The sequence below is a fragment of the Onychostoma macrolepis genome, chromosome 10, assembly GCF_012432095.1.
Source record: "Onychostoma macrolepis isolate SWU-2019 chromosome 10, ASM1243209v1, whole genome shotgun sequence".
In the NCBI taxonomy this organism is placed as follows: domain Eukaryota; kingdom Metazoa; phylum Chordata; class Actinopteri; order Cypriniformes; family Cyprinidae; genus Onychostoma; species Onychostoma macrolepis.
This window is the reverse complement of record NC_081164.1, coordinates 10969215-10983870: the sequence shown is the minus strand read 5'-3', so window position 1 is coordinate 10983870 and position 14656 is coordinate 10969215. Positions and strand designations below refer to the sequence as shown.

The following is a 14656-nucleotide window of genomic DNA, read 5'->3' as shown; positions in this document are numbered from 1 at the left end:
TCGCGCTGAATGTTGGAAGTTCCTGAACGTGGAAGTCTCGCCTGACTCGTATTGGAACGATGCTACATTTCCGGTCTTTGGTGATTCTAGTCAAATAATTTATTTTTTAATTTTTGATTTTTTTGCAGTAACTCACTTGTCATAGTTTAATGAGTGAGTAGATGGCATGAAGCGACATCTAGTCGATCTTATTACACCGTGAGACACCGGAACACGACAGCATCCTAACGGAAGTTTGAATCCTTCATGGCGGCGCTCATCAGTTACTTAGGAAAAAGGATTGAATATGCTGTTTTATTTTGTATACGTTTTGTATTGCGAGTAAATTCACTGATTTGTCTCACCGGTTTGAGACTGAATGTAGCCCCTTCCACAGAAATCTGTAATGAATTGTATTGGGTTGGACTCCGTGAACGCCCAGACAAGACTGAAATTGGAGTTAATGATGGCGCTCAAAAAACAAAATATGGCAAGTAGTTTAATGTCGAGTCAAACATGTTTTCTGCATTTCTTTCTTGAATTATCAAAATTACATAACCATAGCAGAGAATTCTACTTTTGGGAATATTTTTAAATATGTTATTAATTCATAGGTAGCCTATTGCCTGTATCCTCGGTTTTTGTCACGGTTCTTAAATCCTATGCATCTTTCTCGTCTTGTGCTTGTTGTTTATGTGCGTGTGAGAGTATGTGGGCGTGCCGACTCATCTGCGCTGATCACAATCCAATCATCAGCACCAGCTGCAGCTCATCACAACACCTTCAAATACTCACCACCTTCTCCTCTCCTTTGTCAGATCGTTGTTTGTGAGTCTCCGGTTGTGTTGCCCGTCTTCATTCCAGCCTGGTGTCTTCGTCGTTCCTGTTTTCGTGTTTCCTGTGGATTATCACTCTGGATTTGTCACCTACCATCAGCACTTCTCTTCACGACACTCATCTGACCATCGACGTCCCTGCATCACTATCCTGTTTCTCTCTGAACTGTTTCCATCATCATTTATCCGATTCAATAAACAGAGAGTTTACTTGCAACTTGTTTCCGCGTTTCTATCATGACAGTTTTACTTTCCATTTAGTTAACTTAGTCCTCTAAAACATATTTCATTATAACTTGGCCTAAGTTACATAATTTTTTACAGGAAAAACAATAGAACAAACATCAGTAAATGTTAACAAATCGTGATTAGTTTTGGCTAACTTTGGCACAGTATCTCCATTTAGTCTTCTCTCAACTGAATAAATAATCAAGATGTAATTAATAAAGTGCCTAAACTTGCTCGTTGCATATATATATATATATATATATATATATATATATAGTTTTATTGCATAACAGTAATCAGAACCACAATTGAACCTAAACCATGTAGTATTTTGCAGCTCTTAATAAAGTTCCAGTTTCTGGTTCATAGCTTTTGGATGCAATGAATTTTGCCATGTGTCTGAAGCTCCGCTGGATTCCATTTCAGGCAATCAGCTCATAGATAGACGTGCAGCACTGAGGCTTCAACAAGCAGGTAATGTGTTTCGTTGTGGCTGTTAGAGGGTCGATGCGATGTGTTCGTTTCGTTTTCCTCTCTTGTGGCCATATTGGGGTCATCTCCATTACCGCCATCGTGTCGGCTGTGTATCTGGAATATATGTGTGGTGTGAGATCTCCCACAGGAGAGCAGAGGTCAGGACCACTGAATTAGCTGTGTAGAGCCATTTCTCACCTCTTGCTTTTTTGTCTCTCCATCTCTCTTTATGTCTCTATCGTTCTCCATTTCCCCTCTGGAGATATTTCACACCGGAGGCTAAATCCAGTTAGGCAATTAGAGAGTCTCTCTGAGTCAGAGATGAAGTCTTCCCCCCGGGCCCACACATCATGCCCTGAGTAAGTGGGCCTCCAGGGCTCAGAGTATGTGTGATGGGAGATAACTACGGTCTGATCGGGTCTGGGCTTGTGTGGGGATAATGGCCCTGACAGACAAGCCAGGGGTCAGACGGAGACACTTCAAGAGACGAGCTGATAATTGGTTGATGTGGTCTACCTTGGATGGTGTGAGGGTCTTTAGAACTTGACGTTATCAAATACCACAGATAGTGTGCTGAAAATATCAAGATTTTTTTTGATGCATTTTTCCAGTTAAGTTTCACGCATAGAGCTTTTTCAAGCAATTACACCACAGACTGATCCATGAAACGCATTAGAAATTGACTTGAATTTTTTCCTCTGTAATCTTGACATCACGCTCTGGTTTTGGTGTGTTACGATAAGATGAGTTTCACTCTGATAAGCTCAACATGCATTAATATTAATGCAGTCCGACCACAGAGAAGGTCACGCTCTCTTTGATAACAGAATCCATAGCATGAGTTAAAATGTGGTATTTCAGTGCATGTCATAAATATTGCATTGCACTGCGAAAATGTTATTCATACGGTTGAACTGTTGAGTCTCGCTTGTTTGGAGCCAAAGCAGCTGTTTTTGTCTTATCAGTGCTATGTGTACCACAGAAGAATCTCTGGCTTATTTCAGTCTGTTCACAGGAATCAAGGACATGGGGCTGGCGCACGGAGCAATGCTTCATTCCTTTGAGGAATTCTCTCCTGTAATAGTTAACTCCAGAATGTTATTCTGTATATTTGAATTTGAATGTTCTTTTAAAAGAGACAGTACATTTTTAAGATGATATTTCGTTATAATGTCTCTTTCATTTATCCATACACAAATATAGGATTCACTGGAATACTGAACAAAGAAGAGTATGCGTAACCAGAAATAGACAAGGATTTGAATGTGTTTTGGATGCATGTTATTATTATTGTCAGGCGTGAGATTGAGTATTTGTATCTAATCCCCTCCATGGTTAAATTTATGCAGACTGAGGAGATTTTTAGCATCTTAACATGGAGGGAAGGAGAAAGAAAAGCAAAGCACAGCATGCTGGAGCGGATGTTTTAGATTTGCAGTGCAGCCAGAGGAACTGATGTTATTCACTGCTTGATTGATGCTTCTTTCATGTGTCACTCAGTTTCTGAAATGCAGTTTATTTGCTGCTGTATCTCTTGGATTAAAATGCTAACCCAGTAAATCACTAAAATCGATGCAAATCGGATGCTACGCAATTTATAATGGAACACGGATGTAGCATGTGATCAGTGTTTGGCCTGTAATTCGATCAGTTCATGTGTATTTCACAGAATTTGACGTCATGATAGTTCCTCCTCTCATTATCTGTCTTTTTTTTTCCTGTTTGGCAGCATTCATTGTTTGCATGCCTTTGGGTGGCTCTCAAAAACCAGGCCGACCGGCTCATTAACCTTCTCCGATGACAGCGTGAGCAGGATCGCCCGAGTACCACGCCCTCCACTGCACCTGTTCCTCCATCTACCTGCTCCTGCTGGTTACCTTGCCAGAGCTCTTCTGTGACACCTTCCGATTTAATGAAGGAGCTTTGCTGCCATCTAGTGGTGGCTGGTACTCAAAGCACTACATGGGAAAAGACTGTCTGCTTTGTTCTAGCCAGGGTCATTATATCACGTCTGCTTGAAATGTTTCTGTTTTCTTGCACCCAGGTGAAAAACAAGTACACTTCCATAATGTACTTAAAGTGCTATGAAAAATGGGTTCAAGTGTGCTACAAATGGTAACTAAATACATTTTTTAAATACAGAGATTGTATGTTAAAAGTGCATTTTAGTTCATATCCATGGTGTCTCAAAATAGCACAGTTGAGTACACTTAGATGATCTTAAGTTTATCTTAAGAAGTACTAAAGAATCATTTTTAGTATATTAAGTACAAAATTAGTGTGCACTTTAAGTACTGAGGAGTACAATGTACTTGTTGTACATTGTGTACTTGTTTTTCACCTGGGCAGTAACATCATTTGGCTTCCTCTGTTGACCTCAGGATCTTCTGGTGGCCCTCTAGGTAACTTATTAATATTTTTTAATATCTTAACAGATATGAAGAATAATGAAAAGATGAATATATTGTTATGATACAGCTCCATCTCCTGGCACAGTGCAGCTGCATTATTTTTATTAGTTGTAGTAGTAGTAAAGCACCAGGCCATTTAAAGCCACACAATGTAACGTTTGGCCCTCTAGTGGTAAAAAAGAAAAAGCCATGCATCTTGCGGAGGAACATTGTTTTTGTTGGGCCTCAGCTCTACGCAGATGAATGTGATTCGCGCCACAGAGATCAACATTTCATCTGAGCAGGTGCCATACAGTATCTTAGGCTGTTGTTTCGAAGTAATGTAATTTTTTTTAAGTGTATAAATGATGTAACAAATGTTAATACGAGATAAAACTATTCTAATTTGTAATGAACTTTACTGTTAGTGTCTATCAGTTCAATAAAATATCTTGCCTGCTTAGTAAGGAAAAAGCCATCTCTCTCGCTCTCTTATTAATAATTCATTATTATTATTATCATTTATACAACCAAGAGGTTTGGCTGGTATTTTGCATGGTCCATGGTCAATATTTTTCGCTTGTTGTGACATCTAACTTTTAGCTTTATACTTTCTTTTTTACGATTAATTTCCTGCAAAATTTGTCCCCACTGTCTTAAAGATGAAGTCATTTTGCACTCAATAACATTTTGTTAATAATTTTTAATTAACAGTGTAGCTTTAAAATGTATCAGCACATGTAGTGTTGTTACAGATGTGTTTTTTTTTTCATTGAGATTTATTTTTATGTTGTATGTATACACATTTCACTTGGACTTTAAAGTCACTCTTTGGAATTTTTTCCCAATTTTTCCTCAGATGTGAAATCTGTGAATCGCAAATGATCTTGAACCTGCGCGCAAATGAATGGTTTCAGTTCTCTGCTTGTAAACGACTCCTAATTAGTCATTAACATGTAAATGATCACCAGTCATCATCCAAATTCTTTCATTTAGAACAGCTTACATTTTCAAAAACCTGCAGAACGTCTGCTCAGACCCTGAAGCACTTTTCCACGTCAAATCCAGTTTTTACAAATATTAGTGTATGCACGCTTTATAAATTAGGCCCCAGGTGCCAATCAGTTGGCTCAGAAAAATATAAGCATCTAATATACAAAATACAACAACTAATCCTAAACACTACTGCTTGCTCTACATGCTGCTAGAAGATTTGGCTTATGTGTATTGATTGTTTTTTGATGGCAAGTATTGACAAACAAACTTTAGGACAGGATTAGTTCACATTTTTTAATAACATGGCACAATTTACATAACACAAGTTTAACTGAGGAGCATGCTGTCGCCTCACCCTTTTTTTGTACATGATCTAGAAAGGACATTTTTTACGTACATGATAAACAGCAAAAAAGTTTCTTACAATCTCTTTGCAATACGTATTGACTACCCACTACTGCTTCAGTGGACATTTTAATGTTTGATTTAAAAAACAACAACAAAAAAGTAGAGAAAATTAAAAAAAAAAAAAAAAAAAAAAAAACACTGCACAACATCTGAATTTCACAGAGTTTAAAAGCGCACAACTATCCCTCCCATGGACTACTAAAATAGATCTCTGCTCAATAAAAACAAACTGTCCATAGCTTGTCCATTGATCATTGTGTAGATACATAACACTTTAATACACAGTTAGACCAATAGAGAAATGTCCTGCTTTCTGTACTCCGACTTCTCGTGACATGATGGGACTTTTGATTTAGAGGTAATTAATTCAGAGAATTTAGGTTTCGTTAGCTTCTTGGAACATTGGTGTATTTGTAAGGATTGTCAACACAGATCTTTATAGCTTGAAGAACAAAAGCATGTTTCTGGATCAAAAGTTAGGGAACATTTTTGTTGCAGAAAATCTCCATTGTGGAACAATCACAATCTGAGTAATGTGTAAGCTTGCACCAGGAGAATGAGAGAGTTCATTATAGACTGTTTGTCCTCTAGAGGAGAGAAAAGTGATACAGAGAGAGAGCCCACGCAAGAGTTGCATAGTTGAAAGAAGGGATGTGGTCTCTTGGACAATATGATCCTTCCAAACCATTAATATGCAGCATTAAACTAAAATCAGAGCCTGTGCGCTCGCTCCCCTTTTGATCACTGCCCACTATGTACAGCATTTTAAAGTAAAGCTTTCATAACACCCATTTGCATATTTGTACCTTAAATTTTTTTTTCCTCAAGGAGAGAAACACACCAACTTTACACATATCTACAAGTTCTGCAATGTATTGAGGTACCTGTACATTCCAAGATTATCTTTCCATGTTGGAGATCTAGCGCTTGTCCACTTGCTTGAGATCAGTGTACTGTACATGTTTAAGAATACACATCAACACAGGAGCGAACAGGATAAAAGAGCATGAAAAATCTGTCTTTTGTACAAAAACAAAACTCAACACAAATAAAACAATCAGTAATGCACAATCTATACACAGATATGATACAGTCTCAAGTGCTTGCTTTTGAGTTCCATTACAGTCCATCGGGGGTCTCACCGCGCCTCGATGTCTTTGTGTGTGTGTGAGGAGGGTCTGTCTCTAATGTCAGTGCCGAGTGGGGTAGTCCGTCTGGGAGACGTGGAACGTGCTCCCAGGGATGGGATAAGAGGGGGCGGGGCACTGAGCGATGCGGTGGGAGGGGTTTTGTTGAGGATTCCATTCTGGGCAGCCATGGCAGAGGAGGGGCTAACACGGGGGTAGTGCATGCTGGGAAGTCCAGGGGCCATGAGACCCGGGTGAGGGAGATGTCCGTCTAAAGCGGGGTGATGCATCGGGTGCAGACGCCCCTGCTCGTAGTCTTCTCTGAGCAAGTGCAGACGTTCTCGCTCCTCTAGGTGCGCCCGCTCTTGCTCCCGCCGCTGTTCCAAGGTCAGCCCATGAGGGTGGTCTCGGTTAAAGTCATGAGGCTCACGGTCCCGGTACGAGCGCTCTGCTTCGTAAAGCCGCGGCGCAGCTAACCGGTGCAGAGGGTCATTCCGCAGTAGCAGATCCCGAGCTAACGGATCCCTCCGATGGATATCGAGTCCCCGGTAAGGGTCCCTCATGGGATCCCAGTGAAAGGCGGGATAGGGGAACCTCTCTGCCCCTGGGATGGGACTGATACCCATGAAGGGGGCCACCATACGAGTCCTCTCCAAACTACTGATACTGTTTATGGGATGCATACTGGCCATGCCCATGGGTACCGGCATTGAAGATGGAGGGTGGAGAGCAGCAGGAGGAGGAGGAGGAGGAGGTGCTTGCGGTGTGGATCTTTGTTCCGGGGATCTTTCCGTGGGACCATCCTGCTCCTCTTTCCTCTCTTCTTTCACCTTTATCTCACTGTTTTTCTTCTCATAGGTGATATCAGACTTCTTCTCCAGAACATCTCGAGTCAGCCCGCCGTTCACCCGATCTATGCCGGCTGGCCGCATGTAGGGTGATGCTGTGACCCGATTGGCCGGCTTGTCTTCAGAAACCCGGCCGTCGTGGATGACGGGAGTGTCCTTGTCACTGTGGTGATTCTCCTTCACCTTGTGCTCATCTGTGTTGGAGTCTTTCCAGTCCGAGTGCTCTCGTTCTCTCTCGCGATCTTTGGGCTTGTCCTTGTCCCGAGACTCACTAGAAGGGATGTGGTTCCGGGAGGGCTCAGACGACCGGGTGTGACTCGTCAGAGTGATGGGGTTAACAGGAATTGGGGATGGGTGATTCTGGTGCCTCTTTTCGGCAGGTTCCCTAGAGGTGAAACGGATCATTACTATCAGACAAAATTTTTTTTTTGGATAATATTCAGCTGGTCAAAATAAACTACTTCAGACTCTTGATAAACCTTTCTGGGTTTATTCTGCAATAATGACTGGCTGACTGTACATGCCACTTAAAAAAATATATCTCACTGACAAATTATATAACATGACTGCTATGTTAATATCATCCACACAGCTCTACACACCGCTCTTTATCATCCTTGTTGACTGATGAATCTCTCTTTTCCAGGTCACGTTCTCTGTCTCTGTCTCTTTCTCTTTCTCTTTCTCGTTCTCGTTCTCTCTCATGGGAGCTGACTGACGCACTTCGTTCAGGGTCTCCAGGTTTGAGCCAGGGAGGTGGGGTGGGGAAGGACGGCGGAGTCCGGTGGAGTCTGTTCCATGGCTCGTGGGGTCCGCTGAAGTGCTGTTGTGCGCTGGGTGCATCTTTGTGGCCAAATACAGAGTTGGGTGCTGGGATTTGTAAAAAAAAAAAAAACAACAACATGGTGAGATTTTATCTTTATTTTTTCTATTTCATGCATGAATAATCTTTGATGTCAGAGTATTAACCCTGTGGTGCTCCTTATTTGGGAGTCACACTTGTGATCTTCAAGGTCAAAAGTGACCGGACATCTAAAATTTAACCCCCCACCCCATAGTAAAATCAATGTAACATATTTTTGTTTAATAACATTTTTTCTTTTGTATTTTGAGAGAATTTCATGGTACTAATTAATATTTATGCAATAATTATGATCAAATTTTCCCATTGAAGAAAATATATATTTTGTTTTTCAAATAATTTCTATTACTTTTCAATTATGGCAGTATTTCATGTTAGTAGAGAGCCGATGCCTTTAAAATCCAATTTTTGAAGCCAGATTAGTGCCGTCTAAGTAAAATAAGGAAAAACATCTGCAATTCCATGTTTTAGCCCATAGATTCCCACACAGCTCTACATAAAAGGCCTATAAATTCTCTAATTGTTTTTAGACATAAATACTTATTTTTATTAAGCTGTGGTTTTGGATATACAGTATATTTAGATATTTTCAAAGACAACTTTTTGTAGATTTAGATTTTTTTGGGTTTGAACACAGAGAAAGCATTTTGTTACACAAAATATTAAAATTCTACAAAAAGTAACAAAAATGAACAGGAATGTTTTATCAGAGCTTAATCCTTCTGGGTCTGATCTGATTTCAACCTCTTATTTCAGTTTTCTGAGTTGTTATAGCTATATGTGTGTATATTTGTGTATGTGTCTGTTTTGCACTCTTGATGTTTCAGTGTAACCCCTTCCTTGCTGTCCACTTTTTTTTACTGCATTGTAGTTGAATAATTGCTTTTATTTTATATATTTGCTGTGTTACAGTCACACCAGTTCATAGGTGTGTGTGTGTAAGTGTTAGTGTACGCGCATGTGTGTGTGAGTGGATGTGTTGGTTTTGCACTCTTGATGTTTTAGAGTTTCACCCCGTCATTCGCTGAATTTTTGTGTTTTTGTCGATTTCCCACTGATTTCCTATGGTCGGTCATTTTTGACCGAAGACCACAAGTGTGATTATTTTTTTTTACGACCACTTAACCTGTTTGAATCAAGCCCTCAATTTTTTTGTGTTCACATTCCAAATGCCATAAAAGTCACCAAATTTCGTACCATTCCGATGACGCTGTGATTTAAAAAAATTCAAAACAGAAAAATGTTCGGTCAAAAATGACCGTTGAGCACCAGAGGGTTAAATATATGTTTATATCTTTTTAAAGGGGTCATATGATGCGATTTCAAGTTTTCCTTTCTCTTTGAAGTGTTACAAGCTGTTTATGCATAGATAAGATCCCTGAAGTTGCAAAGACTAAAGTCTCAAAACCAAATAGATATTCTTTATAAAAGTTAAGACTTGACCACGCCCTCCTAAAATGGCTCATTCAAACACGCTCCCACATGTCTACGTCACGGTGTGGGAAGATTTGCAAAACACTGGCCAAATGTATACACAAAGAAAGAAGGTGGAACTATTATTCTCGCTGTAGTGTTGTTGCTGCCACCGGCGCCATGTCGTGGAGACGCTGTGTTTCATTGTGAAAGCGAAACTACTTTGTTTGGGCTTCCAAAAGAGGACACAACTAGAAATCAGTGGTTAAGTTGTGTTTACAACACTGTTCCAGAACAGTTCAACCCAAATATTCGAGTGTGTGCAGCGTATTTTACGGAGGACTGTTTCCTGAACCTGGGAGTAGCCTGCCAGCTGTGCATAAAGGCTGTTTCTATAAAGTGGGGCAATTCCAACTTTGCAAGGACAGTCTGGCGCTTCCGACTCACAGCCTTTAAGTACGTTTTCATATTTAAAGAATTTGTCACTGACGATTCAAACACGGAAAATAATGTGTTTTTTTTAACCTTAAACCGCATAAACACATTGCATTACACCAAATACACAAAATAATGTTCTTTTTAGCAATGTCATATAAGCCCTTTAAACTAGGGGTGTCAACGTTAACGCATGCAATTAATCAAAAAATTTAACGCATTCATATTTTTTTCACGCAAATTAATCGTTTGATAAGGTTTGACCCCAACTTCTTCCCGGCATCGCAGCGCGGAAGGTTATCTATCATGGTGTGATGAGGGTACAGCGAGCGAACCAGTGTTGCCAGGTTAGCGGCACAAGTGGGCTATTTTGAAAATACAGTCGCAGGAAAAAATTACAGAGCCATGGGTTGTGGTTTTTTGGACTACTTTTATAATGTACCGCAGCCGCCCAAAGTGTACATAGACAAATAAAAATTAAAATAGATCCTTTTACTAATGTGTATTATACTTGGAATGTATCCCTGGCAACTTAAGAACGGAGAGGCGGTTGTAACATCACAAACAACATTGAGTTTCAGCAAGAGCATACATGTTAAGGCTTTTACACAGCAGAAATAAACATGACAACAGCCACTATAGATTATATAAGATAATAAACACACGATTACGATAGATATGGTCTGTATGTGATTTTCTTGAGAGGGAATGTGTACATCTGAAATGCTAATTTGTGCAGCGATATAAAAGGCTATAAATAGCATATTTTAACAACAGTAAATGACCAAATTCCAAATGTGATCGCAAAAGGAAGTTATTACAAACCCTCAATGGTGGTTTGAAGTGAGTTCTGAGTAAAAGTGAACTATTAATCTCATAAATTGTCTTATGAAGCATGATACTAATGTTAGCGTTAATGCACCTGCAGAACAGGTCCAATTCTTCCTCATAATGCATTCTGTCATTACTTCACGTAAGGTCGCAAGAAATGTTTTGTTGTATTTATTTAGAAATACTTTTGATAATAGTTGGGTAAATGTATACTGGGATTGAAGCGATGTGGCTTGGTAAACGTTTTATTGCCAGTTTAACCCCTTAACTGTCACTCACAGTTTTGAACAGAGACATTATAGTGCACTATCCAAACTTAATTTTTTATAATTCATGAATGAAAACATTTTGTAACATGATTTTGATGTACCATTTCCATGGTAATGCAATGTCTGATTTTAAAATGGGTTTCAAAGGATGAATTTTGAGATTTTAAGTTTTCAACTGATATATAATTTCTTATGATTTCTAAAGCGTAATAGAGAAAAAGGCAATTAAGAAGACTTTCTGTGACAAAGGTCAGAACTCCTGTTTTTCAGGTCCACTCTTGTCATAAATTAATCTATTACTTTTCCTACATAATTTATTAACAAAAAAAGTGGTAAAATACCTATTTATGAGTCTTAGACCTTTCCAACGATATATAGTTTGTCATGATTAGATTAGGATTTAATTGTAAAATAGTGAAGTAAACGTAGGCGTCCCACAGAGGGGACGGTGACAATTAGGAGGTTAAAGGCTGATAATGGCTGAATAAATACAAAATAATAATGATAAAAGGATTATGTCTCATACCTGGCAGAAGTGTGAAAGGTTCTGTTTTCTTAAACTAGTTTGTCATGCATTTCTTTTTCAACACATTTACAGGTAAATCCTAGTATTTTAAATTTGCGATTAATCATGATTAATCACGGTCCATGACTGTGATTAACGCGATTAAATTTTTTAATCGATTGACAGCACTACTTTAAACATTTAAGCCCCATTCACACCAAGAATGATAACTATAAAGATAACGATATTAGCGTCCACACCAGCGGACGATATCATCTGTTTATTCTAAGCGCATGCGCGTCTACTGCTTTAAATTCTCGTGCTCGTTATAGCAGGATGGATTCTGATTGGCTGTCAATGTTTGTATCGTTCATCAGCTGGAAATTTTTTTGTGAAAGTGATTCCAATGATATCGTTTCTCTGTGCCTTTATCGTTATAGTTGTTGTGTGGACTCTGCTATTCTTTAATATTGAGAACGATTTTTAGAACTATATCTTTATCGTTATCTTTATAGTTATCGTACTTGGTGTGAACGGGCCTTTAGTCTTGTAACTGCATTTAGTCTTATAACTGAAATATATAAATGTTCTATATATATCTGAACGATATAATGTTGACTCAAAGTGAATTTTCTAATACAAAATAGCTGACGAATTGGCACTTACCGAGTGATGGGTTTCCCAGCCCTCCAAAGGCTGCAGTGCTTAACGATGCCAGACCTCCAAATGAAGGCGGTCTGTTGAAGGGCTCTGTCAGTCACAACAGGAACAAGGAATCAGTCAGTGAAATGATTGTGTGAATCACCAATGAAGTACAGATTGCTTCATCACAGAATGTTATGACTTAAAATACCCCCCGCCCCTTTATAAATCAGCTTTAAACTCACTGAATCTTAAGTTTAAAAATGAACATATATACATACATATATATATATATATATATATATATATACACACACACACACACACACACACACAGTATCTCACAGAAGTGAGTACACCCCTCACATTTTTGTAAATATTTTATTATACCTTTTCATGTGACAACACTGAAGATATGACACTTTGCTACAATGTAAAGTAGTGAGTGTACAGCTTGTATGACAGTGTAAATTTGCTGTCCCCTCAAAATAACTCAACACACAGCCATTAATGTCTAAACTGCTGGCCACAAAAGTGAGTACACCCCTAAGTGAAAATGTCCAAATTGGGCTCAAAGTGTCAATATTTTGTGTGGCCACCATTATTTTCCAGCACTGGGGCATGGAGTTCACCAGAGCTTCACAGGTTGCCACTGGAGTCCTCTTCCACTCCTCCATTGCCCCTTTCACACCGCTTTAGTTCCAGAACTAAAAGTACAGTATTAAAGTACTGGGACGATTTTGCGTGAACTATTTCCCAGTACCATTTAAAGGGTTGCATTCGCACCGACAGTGGGTACTAAGAAGTGACGTAAGCCGATCGACAGCGACGTCATTTGTGCGCGGCGTTCAACAACGAAAACAAAGAAGAACAACGTTAACAACAGGAGGATGGAGGACGCTGTGATCGGAGCTGTGTTTTTGTTGTTCAAAATGTTCAAAAGTGCCTGCACTTCAGCGTCCGTCCATCTATCGCTGTTCTCCATTCTTGCGAAATATAAGTTGATGCGATGTTTACACAGTATGTGTTTACACAGCATTTTAAATCATGGCGGGTGAGGCGTTTCGTACGCGTTTAGCCAATCAGCGTACACTTACGTCACGATAGTTCCTATGGAACTGTTTTAGACCCTACTCTGAAGTAGGAGCTAATTAGTTCCTCCAAATGGAGTTCCTGGAACTAAAACAGTTCCTAGTTCCCGCGGTGCGAACAAACCAAAAAGTGGGTAGTTCCACAATTAGTTTGGGTACTATGAAAAGGTTCCTGCGGTGCGAAAGGGCCTCATGATGACATCACGGAGCTGGTGGATGTTAGAGACCTTGCGCTCCTCCACCTTCCGTTTGAGGATGCCCCACAGATGCTCAATAGGGTTTAGGTCTGGAGACATGCTTGGCCAGTCCATCACCTTTACCCTCAGCTTCTTTAGCAAGGCAGTGGCCGTCTTGGAGGTGTGATTGGGGTCGTTATCATGTTGGAATACTGCGCTGCGGCCCAGTCTCCGAAGGGAGGGAATCATGCTCTGCTTCAGTATGTCACAGTACATGTTGGCATTCATGGTTCCCTCAATGAACTGTAGCTCCCCAGTGCCGGCAGCACTCATGCAGCCCCAGACCATGACACTCCCACCACCATGCTTGACTGTAGGCAAGACACACTTGTCTTTGTACTCCTCACCTGGTTGCTGCCACACACGCTTGACACCATCTGAACCAAATGAGTTTATCTTGGTCTCATCAGACCACAGGACATGGTTCCAGTAATCCATGTCCTTAGTCTGCTTGTCGTCAGCAAACTGTTTGCGGGGTTTCTTGTGCATCATCTTTAGAAGAGGCTTTCTTCTGGGACGACAGCCATGCAGACCAAGTTGATGCAGTGTGTGGCGTATGGTCTGAGCACTGATAGGCTGACCCCCCACCCCTTCAACCTCTGCAGCAATGCTGGCAGCATTCATAAGTCTATTTCCCAAACACAAAATATGGATATGACACTGAGCATGTGCACTCAACTTCTTTGGTCGACCATGGCGAGGCCTGTTCTGAGTGGAACCTGTCCTGTTAAACTGCTGTATGGTCTTGGCCACTGTGCTGCAGCTCAGTTTCAGGGTCTTGGAAATCTTCTTATAGCCTACGCCATCTTTATGTAGAGCAACAATTCTTTTTTTCAGATCCTCAGAGAGTTCTTTGCCATGAGGTGCCATGATGAACTTCCAGTGACCAGTATGAGAGAGTGAGAGCGATAACACCAGATTTAACACAACTGCTCCCCATTCACACCTGAGACCTTTTAACACTAACGAGTCACATGACACTGGGGAGAGAAAATGGCTAATTGGGCCCAATTTTCACTTAGGGGTGTACTCACTTTTGTGGCCTGCGGTTTAGACATTAATGGCTGTGTATTGAGTTATTTTGAG

General features: G+C 40.2%; 1 protein-coding gene across 12 annotated transcripts in view; it reads right to left on the bottom strand.

Moving 5' to 3' along the window:
• Nucleotides 1-5182: 5182 nt before the first annotated feature.
• The window catches only part of auts2a (activator of transcription and developmental regulator AUTS2 a), a 370676-nt gene continuing 361202 nt past the window's right edge, over nucleotides 5183-14656 (bottom strand). For all 12 annotated transcript variants that reach the window (XM_058788533.1, XM_058788537.1, XM_058788542.1 and 9 more), the window contains 3 exons: nucleotides 12268-12351; nucleotides 7889-8156; nucleotides 5183-7671 (listed from right to left, as the gene is read on the bottom strand). In XM_058788533.1, coding sequence (XP_058644516.1) covers nucleotides 6450-7671; nucleotides 7889-8156; nucleotides 12268-12351 — 1574 coding nt within the window. In that variant the 3' untranslated portion in view covers nucleotides 5183-6449. The remainder of the gene's footprint in view (nucleotides 7672-7888; nucleotides 8157-12267; nucleotides 12352-14656) is intronic.